This window comes from Vulpes lagopus, chromosome 7 (assembly GCF_018345385.1).
Source record: "Vulpes lagopus strain Blue_001 chromosome 7, ASM1834538v1, whole genome shotgun sequence".
NCBI classification, from domain to species: Eukaryota; Metazoa; Chordata; class Mammalia; order Carnivora; family Canidae; genus Vulpes; species Vulpes lagopus.
In genome coordinates, this window is record NC_054830.1 from 19,432,844 (window position 1) to 19,452,502 (window position 19,659).

General features: G+C 39.2%; 1 protein-coding gene across 9 annotated transcripts in view; it reads left to right on the plus strand.

Moving 5' to 3' along the window:
* Positions 1–1,056: 1,056 nt before the first annotated feature.
* The window catches only part of DOCK3 (dedicator of cytokinesis 3), a 525,841-nt gene continuing 507,238 nt past the window's right edge, over positions 1,057–19,659 (plus strand). For all 9 annotated transcript variants that reach the window (XM_041761983.1, XM_041761990.1, XM_041761984.1 and 6 more), the window contains exon 1: positions 1,057–1,455. In XM_041761983.1, the coding sequence (XP_041617917.1) occupies positions 1,419–1,455 (37 nt within the window). In that variant the 5' untranslated portion in view covers positions 1,057–1,418. The remainder of the gene's footprint in view (positions 1,456–19,659) is intronic.

Sequence of the window (19,659 nt, forward strand, 5' to 3'; positions counted from 1 at the left end):
GAACTGTCAGTCTTATGAGAGAAATAAGACACAAACACACAGAATTGGAATCCTAGCCCAAAGGGGGAAGGATCCAGTCTGCTAGCTGCAGGATCAGGCGAACTTTCCTGGAAGTACACCGATCTGGGCTTTGAAGAGTGGGCTTGTTCAAGAATGATATTGAGGAATGGATAACACTGGGTTTTGGCTTGGAAGTGCTGGTAACAGAGATGGATGAGTCTGCTGGGATTAGGGCTGGGAACACAATCTGGTACAGATGTAGGCGGAAAGGAGAAGTCCTGTAGTTAGTTGCCAGGATTATACTGGTCTTTGGCGAATGGCTGACCTAGAGTCACAAGGTGATATTTGCAGAAGGAAGAGGGAACAGATTTTTGAGGGAGGAGAGAAAGGAGGAAAGTTTTGGGACAGAGCCAGAAAATCCGTGCAGCCTGTAAGGCAAGGGACTTAGGAACAGCAGTGACCTAGATCCAGCCTAGGGCAGGATCTAGGATCCCGGTGAGGAAGTGCCTCCTTACTAGGAAGCCTACTGTGATTGTTTAGACTCCAAACATCTACCGCATAGGCCAACTCTGCGAAACAAGAAATGGAAGGGGCGGCAGGACTTTGGGCTGGAAGGCATCCCAGAGACGAAGGGCAGAGCCAGCGGCCTCAGTACGCTCCACCCGGTTCTCCCGCGGCTGCGACTTCACCACCTTTTCGGGTCTGGCGATACGCAGGGTGGTTCCAGGGACCTTTCCGGGGATGGGCCGTGACCACGCTGTGGGTGACACTGGGATGGGTCCGAAAACAGCATCCTTCCCTTGTCGGACAGGGGTCTCGCGGCGATCTCGGTGCGCCTGCCCCGCCCGCCCGTTCCAGCGCTTGCTACCGCGGAGGGCGGGGGTCCGCCGCGCAGCTAAGCCTGACCCCCGCCCCGCGGGGCCGTCCAATCACCTCTCGCGGATTTCCCTCCGCTGGCGCGCGGCGGCGGCGGCGCGTGGGCTCGCGGGCTCGCGCGCGGGCTCGGGCGGCGCGAGCCCGGGCAGCGCGAGCCCCCGCGCGCCGGGGAGTGGCGCATGCGCGGCCGCCCTGCGAGCCCGCTGAGGCGAGCCGAACCGCGGCGGCGCCGGGAGCCGAGCAGCGGAGCTGTGAGGGGCCGAGCGGCGGCGCGGGAGCAGCGGCGGCGGACAGGTGGAGAGCCCTCGGCCGCGCCGCCCGGGACTGCTGGGCCGCCCGCAGAGCCTCGCGGTCCGGACGTGGCGGCGGCGGCGGCGGCGGCGGCGGCGTCCCGGACGGCCTGTGAGGGATGCGCCGCCCACTGCCCCGCGCCGCCTGACCGCCCCCGCTTCGGCTTGCGGTGCGCCACAGCCGGGCCCGCGGCCGACCCCGCCGCGCTGTCGCCCGGCCGCCGCGCCCGCGGGGCCGCGCCCGGCCCGGCCATGTGGACCCCCACGGAGGAGGAGAAATACGGCGTAGGTAGGTGAGGCTCCGGCCTGGCCGCAGCGGGGGTCCCGGGGACGCGCCCGTGCTCTCGGCCCCGTCGCGGCCCCGCCTCGATTCGCGCCCGCGCGCCCCCGCCCCTGCCCGCAGGCTGCGCGGCCTCGGCGCGGGGCGAGCACGGGGCGGGGGCGGGGGCGGGGGTGGCGCGGGCGGGGCGCGGGGCGCGGGGCGCGGGGGGCGGGGAGGGCGGCAGGGGGCGCTGGCGGCGCGGCCTCGGCAGGTGCGGCCCGCGGGCGGGGCCCCTGTGACCGCGCGAGCTCTCTGGCGTGGGGCACAAGGCGGTTTTACCTAAGAAGCCAAATCCGGGGCTTGTTTTTTCCGCTCTCAATTTTAATGAGTTTCTGCACCTGAGTTGATGAGCCCGATGACTGTTTATTTTTGGACTGGAACCTTTCAGATAAAAGGACAAAAACAAAACAAAACAAAAAAACAAACCACGTTGACATCATTTTTCTCCAGTCCAAATTTTTGCAGACATTTGACCGCAAATGTTTGATCTGTTTTAATTTGTTTTGCCTTCAGGATTAGAAATAATTACCTTACAATGAGAAGTGTTTTTGGACATGTCTCAGCGTTAAGTTCAGTATGTATTATTATGGTCACAGTTTTGTTAAAACAACAACAAAACAGCAGCCAAGACCTGTTTTCAGATGAGACTGTTAGTCCTCTTTAGAATCTTCTTTTTTTATCTGTTAACTCTAGAAACTAAATAATTCTTGTAACATTACACTTGTGTAAAAGGGACGTTCAATAATTTAAGGGATTGGACGTCAGTTTTCCTTTTACAATGTTCGTGTTTTGTGGCAATAACATGATAGAAAGGTTCAGCCACATTGCATTATTGTAAGTCATCGGTCATCTTGTTGAGTCAAAAACAGATTTAAAATGTTGAACGTACAGATTCCTCTCCCTCTCAAGCTTGTAATGGAAAGCTATAGATGAGGAATCTCTCCAAACATAGACTTTTATTTCCCTTTTTAAAACTGCAGTTCAATCAAGATTTAGCTCACAATGCACTACGAAATAACTTTTCAAACTGACAGTAGTTACAGACATTTAGGAATAACATCAGGCAAGTTATCATGTGAAAATTGAATTTATTTAAATTTAAGGACCTGCAGAGAGATCTATGCTGGTAGACAACCATGTTTTGAAAGGTAACTTTCTGAAGTTTTTAATGAGCTGTGCAATAATGGCAGGATAACATGCTAGGACGGAAGTGATAAAAGGAGTCCTAGAGCTTGAGTCACTGTTGAGAAGGAATTGGGAAATGGTGCTCAGAGCCCGGATTCACCTTTGGGGATATTTTACCCTTTCTCTTAGAGCATTCTCTAAATACTATATAGATTCCATGAAGTGAAGGGTTGATGGCTTATCTTCTCCATAACTTGCTTTCAGAACTGCTGAACTGTAATAGCAAATAATTGATATGAAAGTGGTCAACTGTTCAGTGGCATCTGAGTGATAATTCCTTCTGGGGAAGAACCCTTGAGAAGGGAGTTAGCCAAATTCTGAGTCTTGGCCTCTTTTTACTGGCGTTGTGGGCAAGTTATTTAACATCGTTTTCTTAATGTGTAAATAGGGGCTAGTATTTACCTATAGGGTCGTAAAAATCAAGTGAGAGCATACCAAGAGCTTAATAAATGTTAATTTCTTCTTTTCCCTTTAGTACTTAGAGTAATAATAACACTAGGTATTTCTATTTCCTCTGGTGTGTTAGTTCTTAGAAGGAGGCAGTGCAAGGTAATCAAGATAGGTATATGTAAATCTCAAAGCACTAAGATTTGGTGTGTGATATAATGGGAAGATGGAATAAAATTTTTGTATTCTGAGGACTGTGGGTTTAGTTTTAGAAAAATGGTTATTTCCCAGGAAGGGGCACAACATTGGGTACAGGGCAGGACCTAAATGCTTGGTAAATGAGAGAGACTGTTATTCGGAAGACATTGACAGCAGTGACTTAGTGTAATTTAGATGCCTTTTCTGCCAAACAAGGCATCTTTTTTCCTATTTCTCTCATAGCTTTCTTCTACTGTCTCTTCCTCAGTTATGATCTGAAACATTGTTCAAAATTTAGGGTACATCTCTTTCCATAAGCATGTTAGGGCTACACTCCTAGGTCTTTTATTTAATAAAATGCAGTTTAGCTATAAAGTAGTTTAAATATTGCACTTACAATAAGAAAACCAGTTAATCAAAAATAGTATTCTAGCTGCATTATTTAATTGCTAGCTTGAAAAATCTGTTACCACTATTCCTATGAGAAAATATTTTGAGTTTCAACTTTGATTTTTATGACCAGTGTGGAGCACAAGTCTCTATCTCTGCTTGCTAATTCATAATCCTTATAGCAGGGAGGGAAAACTTGTACCTACTTCCTACTAATTTGGAGAAATTGCCTGGATGTTAGGGAAGGAGTCCCCTGTTGCAGCAGTGCAAAGGAGTTTTTTTTTTTTTCCACTGCAGCTGTTCATCTGTATTTGACATTGGTAAGGTGTTTGAGATCCTGTAGAAACATCTTACTAGTTTTTATTTTTTTAAAAATACAGAAATTCTGCACAGCATTTTCAAATTATTTGATTTATCCACTTTGAAGTAGGTATCTGAGCTTCCATTTTTATTGTAATATTCTGTGGTTGACTTTAGAGGAAGGAGAGGAAACTGTCCTTTTTTGAGGTTTAATTGTGGGGCGGTCAGCATGCTGCTAGGAATTCTCACTTACGTTACAACATGTAGATTTGTAGAGCAGATCTAACTGGATCTCAGGGGTTGTTAGTCTTTTTTTGTCCTTCATAAATGGAATACGCGCCTTTATTTTCTTTTTGGCAATGGGCAATATTTTGTGATATACTTGACTTTCTTGCTATCCTTCTCTAATATTAAAGGGGCTGTTTTTTAACTGAATCCTTTAGCCCATGTTCTGGGGCTCTCTTTCCCTCTCAGGTTCTCTGCTCTGCTTTTGTTGCCATTTATGCTTGGAAAGCCCTGCATCTTTCATTCTTTACCTTTCCAAGAAGCTTCCTGTTCTAAAGTGCATTAGGTGAGAACAGTCCAACAATTTTTGTGAAACACTTGTCTTTTCCCGTACTGATGGCACCCAAACTACCAAATATAGAAACCGAAGACCAAGAAAGTGTTTTTCTCATCCTCTAATCACCGAAGCAGTAGTAGCAGCAGCAACCACCAATAACAAAACAAGGATGTTTATAATTAACTTCTAAAATAGAATAGAAGCAAAATTTTAGTACATGTGTACTTGTTTGGCATTTTAGGAGTGGAAGCTTGCCTTAGGTTGTCATTTGTTATATGTCATAAGGCAATTTGTTATTATGTCATATTGTCATAAGGCAATTTTTAAAAAATAACTCAGGGCATTTGTTGCTGATTTCCTAATCTACACTTAGTAAACCATGACAATTTTTCCTCATTATTAACCAGAATAACTTATATTTTAGTTTTGTAATGTTTTGTTTATGTAATTAAAAATGATTTGTTATATTTATTTTTATCTAATTTAAAAAGTAATTTAGATTTTCTGCCTTACTTTTACCAGATTTCCTTTTGCTTGATTTTCCCCAGGTAAGGAAAAAAAGCACTTTAAAAAAGAAGCCCTGAGTCCTTAAAAGAAATTTAGCTTGTGAAGATCCCGTAGTGCAGAGACAGCTGAAACTGGGGAGGGAATAGATTGATGAAACCAAATTGGAAAGAACCAGTGATCACAGAATTTTAGTAAATCTGTTGGTAAATAGGAAACAACTTACTAAAATAGTGTGAAGGCAGTAGGCTTTTTAGTTACTTGTTTCACAAGGGAATCCCAGTCTTTGAAGCTTCCGAAAGGGCCCCAGTCCCTTTCAGAGTTTAGTAAAGGCATCCACTAGAGTAGAGAAGATGTCATATACCCAAGACTTTATTTTGTTCTGAAAAGTGAGGCTGTGCTTGATCTTTAATGATTGGGGTTTAGTGTTTACAGGAACTTCCAAGTCATTATTCTACTATAATATCACCTCTCCTCTCTTATTAAAACTGATGAGAAACTTTAACTGAGACAAGTTAGGTGACTGATCTAAGTAATTTAAGCCAGTAACTGCTGAGTTGAGATTTGAACGTAGGATTTTGGGATTCTAAGCCACAGCTGCTTTCATTATATCATGTTGTTTCTGAAAGGAATTTGTTGGTGGTGTATGTGTCTGGCTCAAAAGATAAGGCATTCTCTACAGACTTTTCCATTTAAATTTGATAGTTACACTTAAGGAATTTTATTTCTATATTAAACATTTTTATAAGCCTACATGGTATTTATTGTTCTTCTAATTATAATAATTTGCATCGGTAATGAGTACATATTCAGAGCATGACGAGTCAGAAGGCAGGTTTTTAAACAGCCCTGAACAGTATGTTGGGTTGTATTGCCTTTTCTTAAGACACTGTTGTTTGAGGGGAAAGAAGGTGAATTTAGCAAATACTTATTGAGTGCCTCCTCAAACCAAGAGGTCTTTGTTTTGACCTGTCATTCTGTAAAGCAAACAGGAAATAACCAACAGGAAATTATCAACATTTTAAATAGAAAAGTCATTATGCAGCAATATTCTGTAGTCTACTCAAATGTTACAGTTCATTTTATCATGCATTGTTACAAGAGAATGTGCTGTGGAAACATTAAGTTAAATTATAAACATGACACCTTTTTCTATTTAGCGTTTTTGGACACATTTGAAAGCATAGCGGTCTCAAAATAATGATCATTGAGATTGAAAGTACTTTATACCATATTTTTACATTGGTGCTGAATTTTAATTTTTAATAGTTTATATTTTGAACTTTTTTTTTTTTTGAATTCTGTGTCTTTATTCTTGATGATTTATTCTGTGTCTTGGGAAAATTTTCCCAATGTGTAAGCATTATAGAGTATGCTATATTAGGGTTTTAATTCCAATGTTATGCTTTTACTCTAATGAATAAACTTGTTTATGATTATGCTCTCAACTCTTGCATAACCCTTCTTGACAGATTTTGTATGGAGAAGTAATATTTTTTTTTTCACATAACGCCTCTAGGAACTTAAAACATTTTTCATAAATACGTTGTCAAATTATTTTAGCTGTGGTCCAGGTATTTGCAGTTGATTTGCTATATAACACATTAGGATACTCTAGTAGAGATAATTACAGTGTTGGGAAATGTTATTCAGAAGCTTCCTGTTTTCCTACTTTTCTTTAATGGAATAAAATCCCAACCTCCTGTTTCCATCTGTTTCTCTTTCTCTCTTCAAAACTCATTCATGAGCTCTTACTCATTGGTGAATGAGAAACAAGATTGTTGGGGGAATTAACGTATGATGAATGAAGAACTTTTTTTTTTTTAATTTTTATTTATTTATGATAGTCACACAGAGAGAGAGAGAGAGAGAGAGAGAGAGAGAGAGAGGCAGAGACACAGGTAGAGGGAGAAGCAGGCTCCATGCACTGGGAGCCCGACGTGGGATTCGATCCCGGGTCTCCAGGATCGTGCCCTGGGCCAAAGGCAGGCGCCAAACCGCTGCGCCACCCAGGGTTCCCAGAACTTTAAATTATAGACTTAGTATCATACCTCAGATGTGCATTTGGCCTTTATTCAGATACATCTAGTGATAGTGCCGTTACCACTTTTTGGGACAGCTCCATTTTATTTAGACAGCTATGATTTGAACATCTTCCTTAGTGAATATACTCTGTAATTTCTTATAAGTCCACGTCCTGTGCTTACATTTGAATAATTTGCGTCATAGCCCTTCAGTAATTCATAGCATGTTAGAATTGTAAGGGATCTTAAAGATACTTGGTTTAAGGTTCTAGAACTAAATAAGTCTAGTGGAATAGCTAACATTCATTAAGTGTTTACTCTGTGCCCAGCACTTTCATGTTACGGCTCAAATTAGCTTTTTTAGTTTCATCTGCAGACCTGCTTGTACTTTACACTTTAGCCAAACTGAACTTTCCCCAAGTCTTCCAGGTCTCTAATTATACCAGTGCTGCCATGTGCCAGTACTGCTTGTCACCTATTAAACTCTTCTTATTTTTACTGCATCATGTCTTGTTCATGTTATTCCTTTTACGTGGGGTCTTTTTCCTTTTCCACATCTCAAGTTTTTCCTGCCTGGCAAGGTTCCTTTCATATATTGTTATCTTTGTAAGTCTTTTTCTAGACCCTTGACCCTCTCTTTCTCCAGCCAGATAGATTTTATTCTTTTAAAATTCACGGAACCTTGTACTTTGCAGTGGTATATTTCTCTTCTTCCACTAGACTAGTATCTTTCCAACTTTTGACTGTGCTCTACAATAAGAAATAGATTTAAAGTTGCTATCTCTTTTGTGTGTATGTGTATCTATATATGCATATATACAAGGATATGAAAAAGTTAAATAAAAGTTTAATGATATAGGACTCTGTACAGTGTACTCTGATATTTTCTATTAATTTCTATTTCACTAAGAAATATTGGTGGTACCTCACTGAATGGACTTTGTGACCCATTGTTGAAAAAATGCTGCTTTAGGCTATAAACTGTTAAAAGTAGGGATTGTTACATTTTTATTTGTATTTTTGGCGGACGTAACTCAGTGCCAGGCATGTAGAAGGTTTTATACACATACTTGTAAAATAGAATTGGACATTTTAAGTTAATGTGGCATAAAGCCTGATTTTTGGAGACTTTTGGCTACCGTTTCACACTGATTACTCATGTTGAAGTTATAGTAATTAAATTCTAGGTTTTCTGTTACATGAACTGGAGTCAAGCTAGATCTCTTACACCCTGAATTTCTATGATTACTAATAAACATAAATTTAAAATTTTAGTTTCGTTTTAAAAATATTTTATATTTCCATTACGTTTCATCAAGGGGGAGCATATTTGATTTGCCACTGTAGATTCTGAGTGGTGGGGGACTAGACGTATTTGGCTCAGCAGTATAGTCTGTAGCTTTTTTTGAAGCTTGAGTTTTTGATCTCACATACTATCTTTTCTTTGAACTTTTATCTACACAATTGATAAACTTGTCTTCTTTTTCCAAGTGGCTGATAAAAGTGTTGAACAGAATCAGAAAAATTTTACTGTCTTGGGGGAAGTGTCTAGTTTATAGACAAATAGATTTTGCTATGTTGTGTTTTGAAAACAAATTATCTGGATGATTTATTGAACATTTTATGAAATTGCCAGCTGTTGCCACCTTTGTGAACCTGATGGTGGTTGGGATTAGGATGGACTCTATAGCCACAGAGGAAAGATGTTGCTAAGAGATCTGTGTAGCTGTACATTTAAGTGTGGGGGACAAGGAAATTTAGCATTAGAAAGATGTTAAGTCCATTTTTATCGTCTGTATCATATTTCATGTGCATTTCATGTTTAGGAGGAAGGGTGGCACCAGACTTCTAGAGTTTTGTTTCTGACATGGTCTTCACATTTGCTTCACTAGATTTGGGTGGACAACTCAACTCACCCTTTTCCAGACAGGCTTTATAACTTTCCTACCATTGTTACTTTGCTTAGGTTCTTATAATATGATGAATGAAATACCTTTCTCTGCCTAGGGAATGCCAGCTTAAAAAAGCTCAAATGTCCTCTCTTTGATGCCTTCCCCAGCCCTGCTGGATATAAATAGGCATTGCTGTTTGCTCCTACAGCAGTTGGTACCAACCTCTTGGTACTTATCCCTTTGGATGCATAATTGCCTCTCTCTGCCTCAGGGGATTGAGCTTCTCCAGGAGAAGGAACTTTATCTTCATGTTTGTAACCCCAGGACCTAGCGCAGAGTGAGTGATCAATAAATGCTTAATTAGGAGTCCAGTCTAGTCAGGAGTTTTAATTTATTTTCCTTTGTTAATCCTGGTAGTATTTTAAAAGTCAGGCTGTAAATCTAATAATATTTAGTTAGAAATTTGTGCCATCATGAATACACTCCCCCCACCCCCTTAGCCTTTCTATTTCTTAAGCCTGTTAGAAAGGTTTACTGCTGAGTTCAACTAACTGACTTTGGGTGGCAGTTTTAGAATTCCAGTATGAATCCATTTCATCTAGAGTTTCACAGTTATCACAACAGTGATTCAGAAATCTTGTAGCAGGTAATTGGGATGTAGTTTGAAATTACCCCAACAATTCTTTCATTTGACATCTTTGGAGAAGCTATGTTTTGGGTGAATGACTTTTCCAGAGAACTCAAGGTTAAACCTTTAAAAGCACCAAGAAAAGATTTTGTCTGTTGTTGTTGTTGTTGAATTTTTTCTAAAATATATTCTTCCCTGTATTGTGATTTCAATATGTGAAATACATTCAAGCCTTCTCTTTCTGTGTTAACATTTTCCTTTTGATTACATAAGCTATATATTCATTAGAAATATGTCAGTAAATATAGAAAAATACACAAAAAAAGAATATGGGTGATATCTTACTTTTGTAACCCATACATAACTCCTGTCAACCTATTAGTATATCTTTCTAGTCTTTTTTCTATGTACGCATTTAAATAGGCATTTAGGGGCATCTCAGGGGTTCAGTCCGCTAAGTGTCTGACTCTTGATAACATCCCAGGTTTTGAGCTCAGGGTTGTGAGTTTGCACCCTGCATTGGGGTCCACACTGGGCATGGAAACTACTTAAAAAAGTAGTAAGTTGGCTTTTAAAATAAACTAAATTTAAGGCCATCCTGTGTATATTGTCTTACAATCTTTTATTTCTATTATGCTCTGAACCTTTTCTTACGTCTGGAATGTTCATTGCTTTAATGTCTACTGTTCCATAATATCGATGTACTACTCCTACTTCTGAACAGTTGGTTGTTTGAAATGATTGCCAGGACAATGAGGGTTGTTATTTCTCTGCACCCTTGTCCTTTTAGGACAATACTTTCTCTACAGATTTGCATTTTTCAAAAATTCAAAATTGATACATACTTGAGGGGAATAAATCCTTAAGCTTTACAAAAATAGAGTGTTTCCTACTACGGTTTGATTTCTTGAGCATCAGTTGTTTAACTGAACTTTCTTTTTTGTATTATTTATAGAAACAAATGATTATAATGTTAATACAGTGATATTTGTTGCTTCCTCACTGAAATCCCTAATTCCATTTGGTGATTGTCGTTTGCTCCTTTTCTCACCTGGCTGTGATGCGCTTAGGGAGTTTGGGGGTGGGATATGTGGTACTCTGATTCATTATTGATGACTTGAAATTGTTTTTGTTTTTTTGTATTCTTTCTCTGTACATTTCTTTTCTTGGTAGCTACTTTGAGTATCATCCTTTTCTTTTTTGCATTTGCTAGCCACACATTGCTGTTTTGCTTCTCTCCCTAGCAATACACTTGCAAGCTAGACCTGCATTGAACTTGTTCAAGGAAAATTGGGTAATCAGCCGTGTGAAAAACTAAAGTGGCTCCTTTCTTCTTTGGAGTGAGAGTCAGTGCATTTATGATAGATTCAGTCCTGTTAAAAGAAACTTCTGACTCATGGTCAAGGCTGGGTTCTGTATGAAGGCCTGTCTTTGAAACAGAGAGTATTCTGAGAGTGATAAAACCTAATGCAAATTTAGTCTGTTCAGAGGACACTTTTCCTTGTGGACGGGTACATGTAGATAGGACATGATCTGGTACTGCTGCAACATTTTTGTTGTTATGAGGAGAGCCAGGAAGAAGGAAGTTTTCGTTTTACTTTTCAGTATGGGAAAGGGATTTAAGTACTATGGTTGGAGGGAAGGAGCCTTTGAAAAGAAAATATTTTGATTCATTTATTATTTTTTAAAAATTTTAAAGGTTTTAGAGAGAGTGTGGAGGGGTGGGGCAGAGGGAGAAGGGGAGAGAGTCTTAAGCAGGCTCTGCACTGGGCTTGATCTCATGATACTGAGATCATGACCCTGAGCTGAAACCAAGAGTTGGATGCTTAACTGATGAGCCACTCAAGTGCCCTTGATACATTTAAACGTATTGGAATACTTAAGCTTTTAGGAGACTGTGGTTTATGATTGTAAGTAATGATACTGTGTTTGTCCCATAAAACACTCATTGTTTTTATTGATTTACTTTCTCAGATGCTGTAGCAGGTTTCTGCATTAGTAATGATCTATTTTAATTGATTAGTTCTTTAATATTTATTTATTTATTTAAAGATTTAATTTCTTGCATCTTTGTTTGAAAATCATTTGACTGCAAATGTGAGTGTTTATTTTTGGGCTCTTTTCTGTTGGCATATATGTGTCTTTATGCCAGTACCACACTGTACTAATTACTGTAGATTTGTAGTAGGTTTTGAAATCAGGAAGTGAGTTTTTCAACTTTGTTTTTTTCTCATGATTGTTTTTGGCTCTTTTGGATCCCTCGAGATTCCATGTGAACTTCTAGGATGAATTTTTCTATTTCGGCAAAAAATGTCATTGAGATATTGATTAGAATTGCATTTAATTTGTAGATTGCTTTGGATAGTATTGTTATCTTAACAAAATTAAGTCTTCCAGTCAATAACCATGGATGTCTTTATGTTTGTTTTGGTTGTCTTTAATTTCAACGGTGTCTTGTAATTTTCAGTGCACAAGTCTTTCACCTTTTTGGTTAAATTTTTTTTTTCTAAGGATTTTATTTATTTATTCATGAAAGACAGAGAGGGAGAGAGAGGCAGAGACACAGGCAGAGGGAGAAAGCAGGCTCCATGCAGGGAGTCCAGTGTGGGACACGATCCTGAGACTTGATCCCGGGACTCTGGGATCATGCCTTGAGCCAAAGGCAGATGCTCAACCGCTGAGCCACCCAGGCATCTCTTTTTTGGTTAAATTTATACTTGAGTTTTTTTTTTTCAATGATGCTTTATAAATGGAATTTTTTTCTTAATTTCATGTTTGTACTGTTCATTCTTAGCATATAATACAACTGATTTTTGCATGTTAATTTATATCCTGCAACTTCTGAGTTCATCTATTAACTGATTTTTTGTGGGGGAGCATATAGATTCTGTAAGGTTTTCTTTCTTTTTTTTTTTTTTTGTAAGGTTTTCTATATATAAAATCCTATCATCTGCAAAGAGAGATAATTTTATTTCTTTTCCAATTTGGATGCTCTTTCTTTCTTCTTTTTTTCTTTTTTGTTTTGTTTGCCTAATTGCTCTAGTGGGAACTTATAGCACTATGTGTAACAGGTGAAAGCAGGCATCTTTGTTTGAGGGGGAAAGCTTTCAGTATTTCATCATTAGTATGATGCTAGCTGTGGGTTTTTCTTATTTTTTTGTTTAGCTGCAAATTAATTTCCATTTCACTTAGTTCATGCTACTACTTGTTAGTGGCCCTGCTTTGCATGTTGTTTTTATCTGTAAAAATGTATCACCTGAATATGGGCATTTAATCTCATTCTTCCTCTCAGAATTCATGCCTCATTTTGTTGGTAGTTTTGTGTCTTTCCTCAGTCCTGATTCTTTCCTGCCATAAAGTTAATACTCACGGTGAAGAGAAGATACTGAAAACTTATTTATATAATTCTAAAGAATATTTTTTAATTATTTAATTATTTTATTTTTTAAACAGTAGTTTAAAATTACACAAGTTAACCTGTGGTTATTGTTGGAAAAGTAGAAGGTAGAAATGGGCAAAACACATTTATTTAGCTCAGATCTTACTACCCAGAGTTATTTGTTTGTTTGTTTGTTTATTTATTTATTTATTTATTTATCTGTCTATTTATTTAAGATTTTATTTATTTATTCATGAGAGAGACACACACACAGAAGGAGAGAGAGGCAGAGACACAGGCAGAGGGCAAAGCAAGCTCCATACAGGGAGCCTGACACGGGACTCAACCCTGGGTCTCCAGAATCATGCCCTGGGCTGAAGGCAGTGCTAAACCGTTGAACCACTTGGGCTGCCCGAGATATTTATTTTTTATGGTTCCCCTCAGACTCCTCTAATCAAATTAAAATGATTTGAAAGTTGAATTTGAAGATAAGTTATTTAAAGTCAATCTGATCTTCGTGAATCAACACATAAGAGTGGCTCCCAGGGTGGCTGGGCGCGGTGCACTTGGTTAGGTGTTGGACTCTTGGTTTCAGCTCAGTTCATGATTTTGGAATCGAGCCCTGCCTGGGGTCCGTGCTCAGCATGGAGTCTCCTTGAGATTTTCTCCTTCTTCCTCTGCCCTTTTCCTCTCTCTCTCTCAAATAAATAAAATCTTAAAAAAAAAAAAAAGTGGTTCTCACATGTACTTTCACTTGGGGATGTTCTAGCTAATTCTTCACTCCATAGAAACCATGTAGTTTAAAATAAACTACAATGTTGAGAGAAAGGAACTCATGCAGTTGTAGTCAGTGGAAGGTTGGTGGAAGCATTTCAGACAGATTTAATATGAAGGTATAAGTAGATAGAAATTGTTAAAGAACAAATCAGCCCTGAACATGTAGACTTGGAGATGAGTTTAATTATGATTTAGAGATGGAGGATAAAGATGGTATGGAGATTAACAGGTTACAAAGATTGGGTAGTTGGATCAACTACAGTTGTTGGAAGAAAGGAACATTAAACTTTGTTTCTTGGCAAAAGTGGAAGAGGAAGATATTTTTTTGAGATAATGAAAAACATAGGTAGTAGTAACATGAAGTTAAAAGTATAAGTCTAACTGGCAAGTTAAGATATCTCATTGAATTTTTTTTTTTATTGATTTGGTAGACATTTGTTGAAGATCTGGTATCTAGGCTCTGGGGAATAATGAAGGAAGATGGCACAGCTCTATCCAAAGACCTATAATCTAGAGGATTGTGAAAATTAGATTTGGGAAGTTGTGTTTTATGAAGATAATAGTTGAAACAGTGCCAGTGGATAAGAATTTTTAGCTATGGATTATATATATACATATATATATAAATATAATTTTTAGCTGTGGATTTTATATATATATAAACACTTTAGGATTATATATTCATGGAATTTAGGTCTGGAACAGACCACAATGATGTAGTTCAATCTTTGTTTTCCTTGTTTTTTTTTTTTTTTTTTAAGATTTTATTTATTTATTCATGAGAGAGAGAGAGAGAGAGAGAGAGAGAGAGAGAGAGGCAGAGAGAGAAGCAGGCTCCATGCAGGGACCCTGATGTGGGACTCGATCCCAGGATTCAGGATTACGCTCTGGGCCGAAGGCAGGCGCCAAACCGCTGAGCCACCCAGGGATCCCAACGTTTGTTTTTCAAGGTTAGAGATGTATAGTGACTTGCTTATGGTTACCCAGTTTGGATGTTTAGGTCTTGAATTCAGATCCTAATTTCCCGCACAGGGCTTTTTCTTCTATATATTGAATCTTGGAAAAAAAAAGTCAGAAGAAGATAGGAATCAGTCTAGAAATATTCATCAGATGCCTTCTATATAGTAGAATTAATAAAGGAAACAAACATTCCTGTTTTTGAGGAGTTTATGCAAAGGATTCTTTCATTTGTAATAGAAATCCATCTCAAATTGAAGTAGAAGGGAGAATTTATTAGTTCATGTAACCAGAAAAGACATGAGTGAATCTGGCTTCAGGATAGACTGGGATCAGGGCCTCAAGACATCAAGACCACTCTGTCTCCCTCTTGCATTTTGGCATATATCTATGTATTAAACTCTTTTTTTTTGCAGTTATTCTTTATTTATTTTTTTAAATTTTTATTTATTTATGATGGTCACAGAGAGAGAGAGAGAGAGAGAGGGGCAGAGACACAGGCAGAGGAAGAAGCAGGCTCCATGCACCGGGAGCCCGACGTGGGATTCGATCCCGGGTCTCTAGGATCGCGCCCTGGGCCAAAGGCAGGCGCTAAACCGCTGTGCCACCCAGGGATCCCTGCAGTTACTCTTTAAATATGCTTCTTTCATGATTGGGAAACATAGCTCCTGGCAGCTCTGGGGTTATATCTTTATAGTGAATGATGGAATAGGAAAGAGCTATTTCCTGTTGGAAAGACTTCAGGGAATGAATGATATAGCCCAGTCTACTTCACTTGCCATCATGTGGTTGAAGGTGTTCTACCTGACAGCCCTACTGAATCACATAAAGTGGGAGACTTTCTGTAAAGGGTGAGGATTAGGAATGCTGGGCATACAAAACAGTAAGGAGGGAAGACTGCCTGACATGCGTACACACCATGCACACAAAACCATAGTAGGTGTCAAATACAGAAGTAGAATGTGCCATAGGAGTTCAGACCCTGGGACGTCAGGAAATATTCCTCAAAGTAAAATAACTGAGTCTTGGTGAGTGAATAGGATTTTTGTAAGTGAAGAGGAAGCATGAGTGGAGATCCAGGCAGTAGGAAACAGTGAGGTATGAACTAGAGACTTATGCAAAATGTTTTTGGAGAATTGTGAATAGGCCAAATCCTGTGACTTAGAGAAGACTGGGAAGATGTGTTTGGCTTAGAGTGTGAAGGGCCCTGAATGTTAGGATAAGGAATTTGACCCTTACTCTGTGGGCAGTGAGGAACCATTGAAATATTTTGATCAAGGGAAAAAAGGTATTTTAGAAAGGTAAATGGAGGAGCCTAAGAGTGATTTTGTTTTGTTTTATTTTATTTCATTTTATTTATTTTATTTTTTATTTTTCTTAAAAAATATTTATTTATTCATGAGAGACACAGAGAGAGGCAGAGACACAGGCAGAGGGAGAAGCAGGCTCCATGCAGGAAGCCCAGTGCGGGACTTAGTCCTGGGACCCTGGGATCGCGACCTGAGCCAAAGGCAGATGTTCAGTCACTGAGCCACCCAGGGGCCCCTAAGAGTGATTTTAGATCAGAAAACTTAGATAAAAAAATAATGGAATTTATTTCCAGAGGAACCAGGCAATACTGTTCCTAATATGAAAAACGTATAATAATTGTGAACAGATCACTTACCTGTTTTCTATTTGCCTTTTCAGTAAAATAAATATGCTTATCTTTCCTCATATGAGATCAGAGTTCATATATAATTTTAGAAAGAAAATATTATGGGGGCACCTGGGTGGTGTGCTTGAGCTTTAGAGACACTATGGAATGCTTATGCAGATGGAATGTGTGTATATATGACATAAGGAAATACAGTGTACTTAATTCTTTTTTTTTAAAAGATTTATTTATTTATGATAGACATAGAGAGACAGACAGAGAGAGAGACAGAGAGAGAGAGGGGCAGAGACACAGGAGGAGGGAGAAGCAAGCTCCATTCCGGGAGCCTGATGTGGAACTCGATCCCGGGACTCCAGGATCGCGCCCTGGGCCAAAGGCAGGCGCTAAACCGCTGACCCACCCAGGGATCCCAGTGTACTTAATTCTTAAAAATCGTTATGGGTTTTAAAAAAAATTTGAAAATAAAACTTGTGAGAGTCTCCTTTTAACTCATTCTCCCACCCTGTCCTCCCAATATATCCTTGTTTCTCCCTTCACCCAGTTCAGGTAACTACTATTAGTGGTTGGTATTTCATACTCTACGTGTAGCTAAAATATATGTATGTACATACTTTTTCAGAGTGAATAGTGGAGTGATAATTTCAAAAACTTATGTAGTATTTACTTTGTACTAGGTACTATTACATATGTTAGCTCTTTAATCCTCACTATAATTCTGTGAAGTATATATTATTCCTATTTTAAAGTTGAGGAAACTGGGACACAGGAAGGCTAAGCACCTTGCCTAAGGTTATATAACCAGTAAGTGCTAGAGCTAAGATTCAGACCCAGGCATTCTGCTTTTGGAGCTTGTGTCTTCAGCCACTAGCTTTAGTGGGAAGATGCCTCCCTCCCTGTGGGGACTAAGTTAGAACAAACCTACCTTTGTCCCAGATCATCGACTTGAGAAAACAAATCTTGGTTTTGCTTTTAAAACCTTTTAGGTAAACACTTACTATGTATCATTGGTCTTTTAAAGCTGTCACCTTTCTCTCATGTAGTGCTTTTTTGAGGGGGATTGGGGGTCAATGTCAAATTCCATTTTGAGAATCTGTTAAATGTTACAGACCATCTCTTTTCAGGAACATCCACGTATGCAAAAATAACATTTTACTGGGCATATCAGAGTATTTATGGACTTTAAGTTCATCTTTGGACTGAGCTGAAGAAAATCCTTACTTGCAACATTTCAATTTATCTTTTCTCTCCATTGTGTGCACATTTTTTTAGCCTGATCTTATGTTATTAATTTGCCCTTTTTTTAAAAAAATTTTATTTATTTATGATAGTCACACAGAGAGCGAGAGAGAGAGAGAGGCAGAGACACAGGCAGAGGGAAAAGCAGGCTCCATGCACCGGGAGCCCAACATGGGATTTGATCCCGGGTCTCCAGGATCGTGCCCTGAGCCAAAGGCAGGCGCTAAACCACTGCACCACCCAGGGGTCCCTAATTTACCTTTTTATATATTGTTTCTACTTCTTTTGCTTGTTTATACTTCTTATTTTGCCATTTTTTCTTTTTTTAATATCATTACATACTCATATTTTTATTTAATTCTGTATGATAGAATCAGTCATTCTGATTGTAATTCTCAAATTATTGTGATGCATTTAAAGTTCTCCTGTGAGGATTTTTTCTGACTGGACAGATAGCTGCTTTCATCCTTGTTTTGATTAATGGCTATATTTGGTCTTAGGTTCTAAAGTCTGTGCCTTTTTAATTTTTTTTGAGATAAATATCAGTTATATAAAATTTCCTTTTTACTCTGGTAAAAAAAAATTTCTTCTCTTTCCTGGGATTAGTTTTCTTTCATGATACTTGTCACCTTTTGCATGCTATTTTCCTTTCTGTTTTTGTCTTTTCAAAAGGTAGTATTATTGAGATACAATTCACAAACCATATAGTTCACCCTTTAAAGTATGCAATTCACTTGTTTATGGTCTGTTTACAGAGTTGTGCATTCATCACCACTGTCTAATTCCAGAACAGAAACAGAGTTTACCCCCTATGTTTTCATCTAGGAGTTTTATGGTTTCAGGTCTTACATTCAAATCTTTCACCCGTTTTGAGTTGATTTTTGTATATAACGTAAAGTAGAAGTTGGGTTTATCCTTTTGCATGTAGCTGTCTGGTCTTCCCAGCACCATATTTGCTGAGGAATCTACCCTATCTTCATTGTATATTCTTGGCTTTCTTATCGTTAATTAAGTGATAATTTCTGCATGGGTCTGTTTCTGTTCCTTTGATCCTTTTTTCCTTCCTTTTCTTTTTTAAAAATATTTTATTTATTTATTCATGAGAGACACAGAGAGAGAGTCCAAGACGTAGGCAGAGGAAGAAGCAGACTGCCTGTGGGGAGCCTGATGCGGTATTCAATCCTGGGATCCTGGGATCATGCCCTGAGCCAAAGGCAGATGCTCAACCATTGAGCCACCTGGGCACCCCTCTTTTTTAAAATATGTTTTTATTCCAGTTAACATATAGGGTAACATTAGTTTCAGGTGTATAGTTTAATGATTCAGCACTTACATACAACACCTAGTGCTCATCACAGGTGCTCTCCTTAATCCCCATTATCTATTTAATTCACCCCCCACTTCTTCTGGTAACCCTTAGTTTGTTCTCCATAGTTAAGAGTTTGTTTTGGTTTTCTTCTTTTCCCCCCCACCGCTGCCATGTTCATTTGTTTTGTTTCTTGAATTTCACATATGAGTGAAATCGTATGGCATCTGTCTTTCTCTTATTCACCTAGCATTATACTTTCTAGATCCATCCATGTTGTTCCAAATGGTAAGATTTCATTCTTTTTGGTGAGTGAGTAATATTCCATTGTGTAGATATACCACATCTTTATCCATTCATCAATTGATGGACATGTGGGCTGCTTCCATATTTTGGCTATTGTAAATAATGTTGCAACAAGCATAGGGGTGCATATGTCTTTTTAAATTGGAATTACTGGATCGTATTATGGTAGTTCTATTTTTAATTTTTTGAGGAATCCTTCATATTGTTTTCCACAATGGCTACACCAGTTTGTATTCCTACCAACAGTGCAAGAGGTTTTCTTTTTCTCCATATCTTTTCCAGCACTCGTTGTTTCTTGTGTTTTTGATTGTAGCCATTCTGATGTGTGAGGGGGTATCTCTGTGGTTTTGATTTGCCTTTCCCTGGTGATAAATGATGTTGAACATCTTTTCATGTGTCTGTTGGCCACTTGTATGTTGTCTTTGGAAAAATACCTATTCATGTCTTCTGCCCATTTCTTAACTGGATTATTTGTTTTGGGTG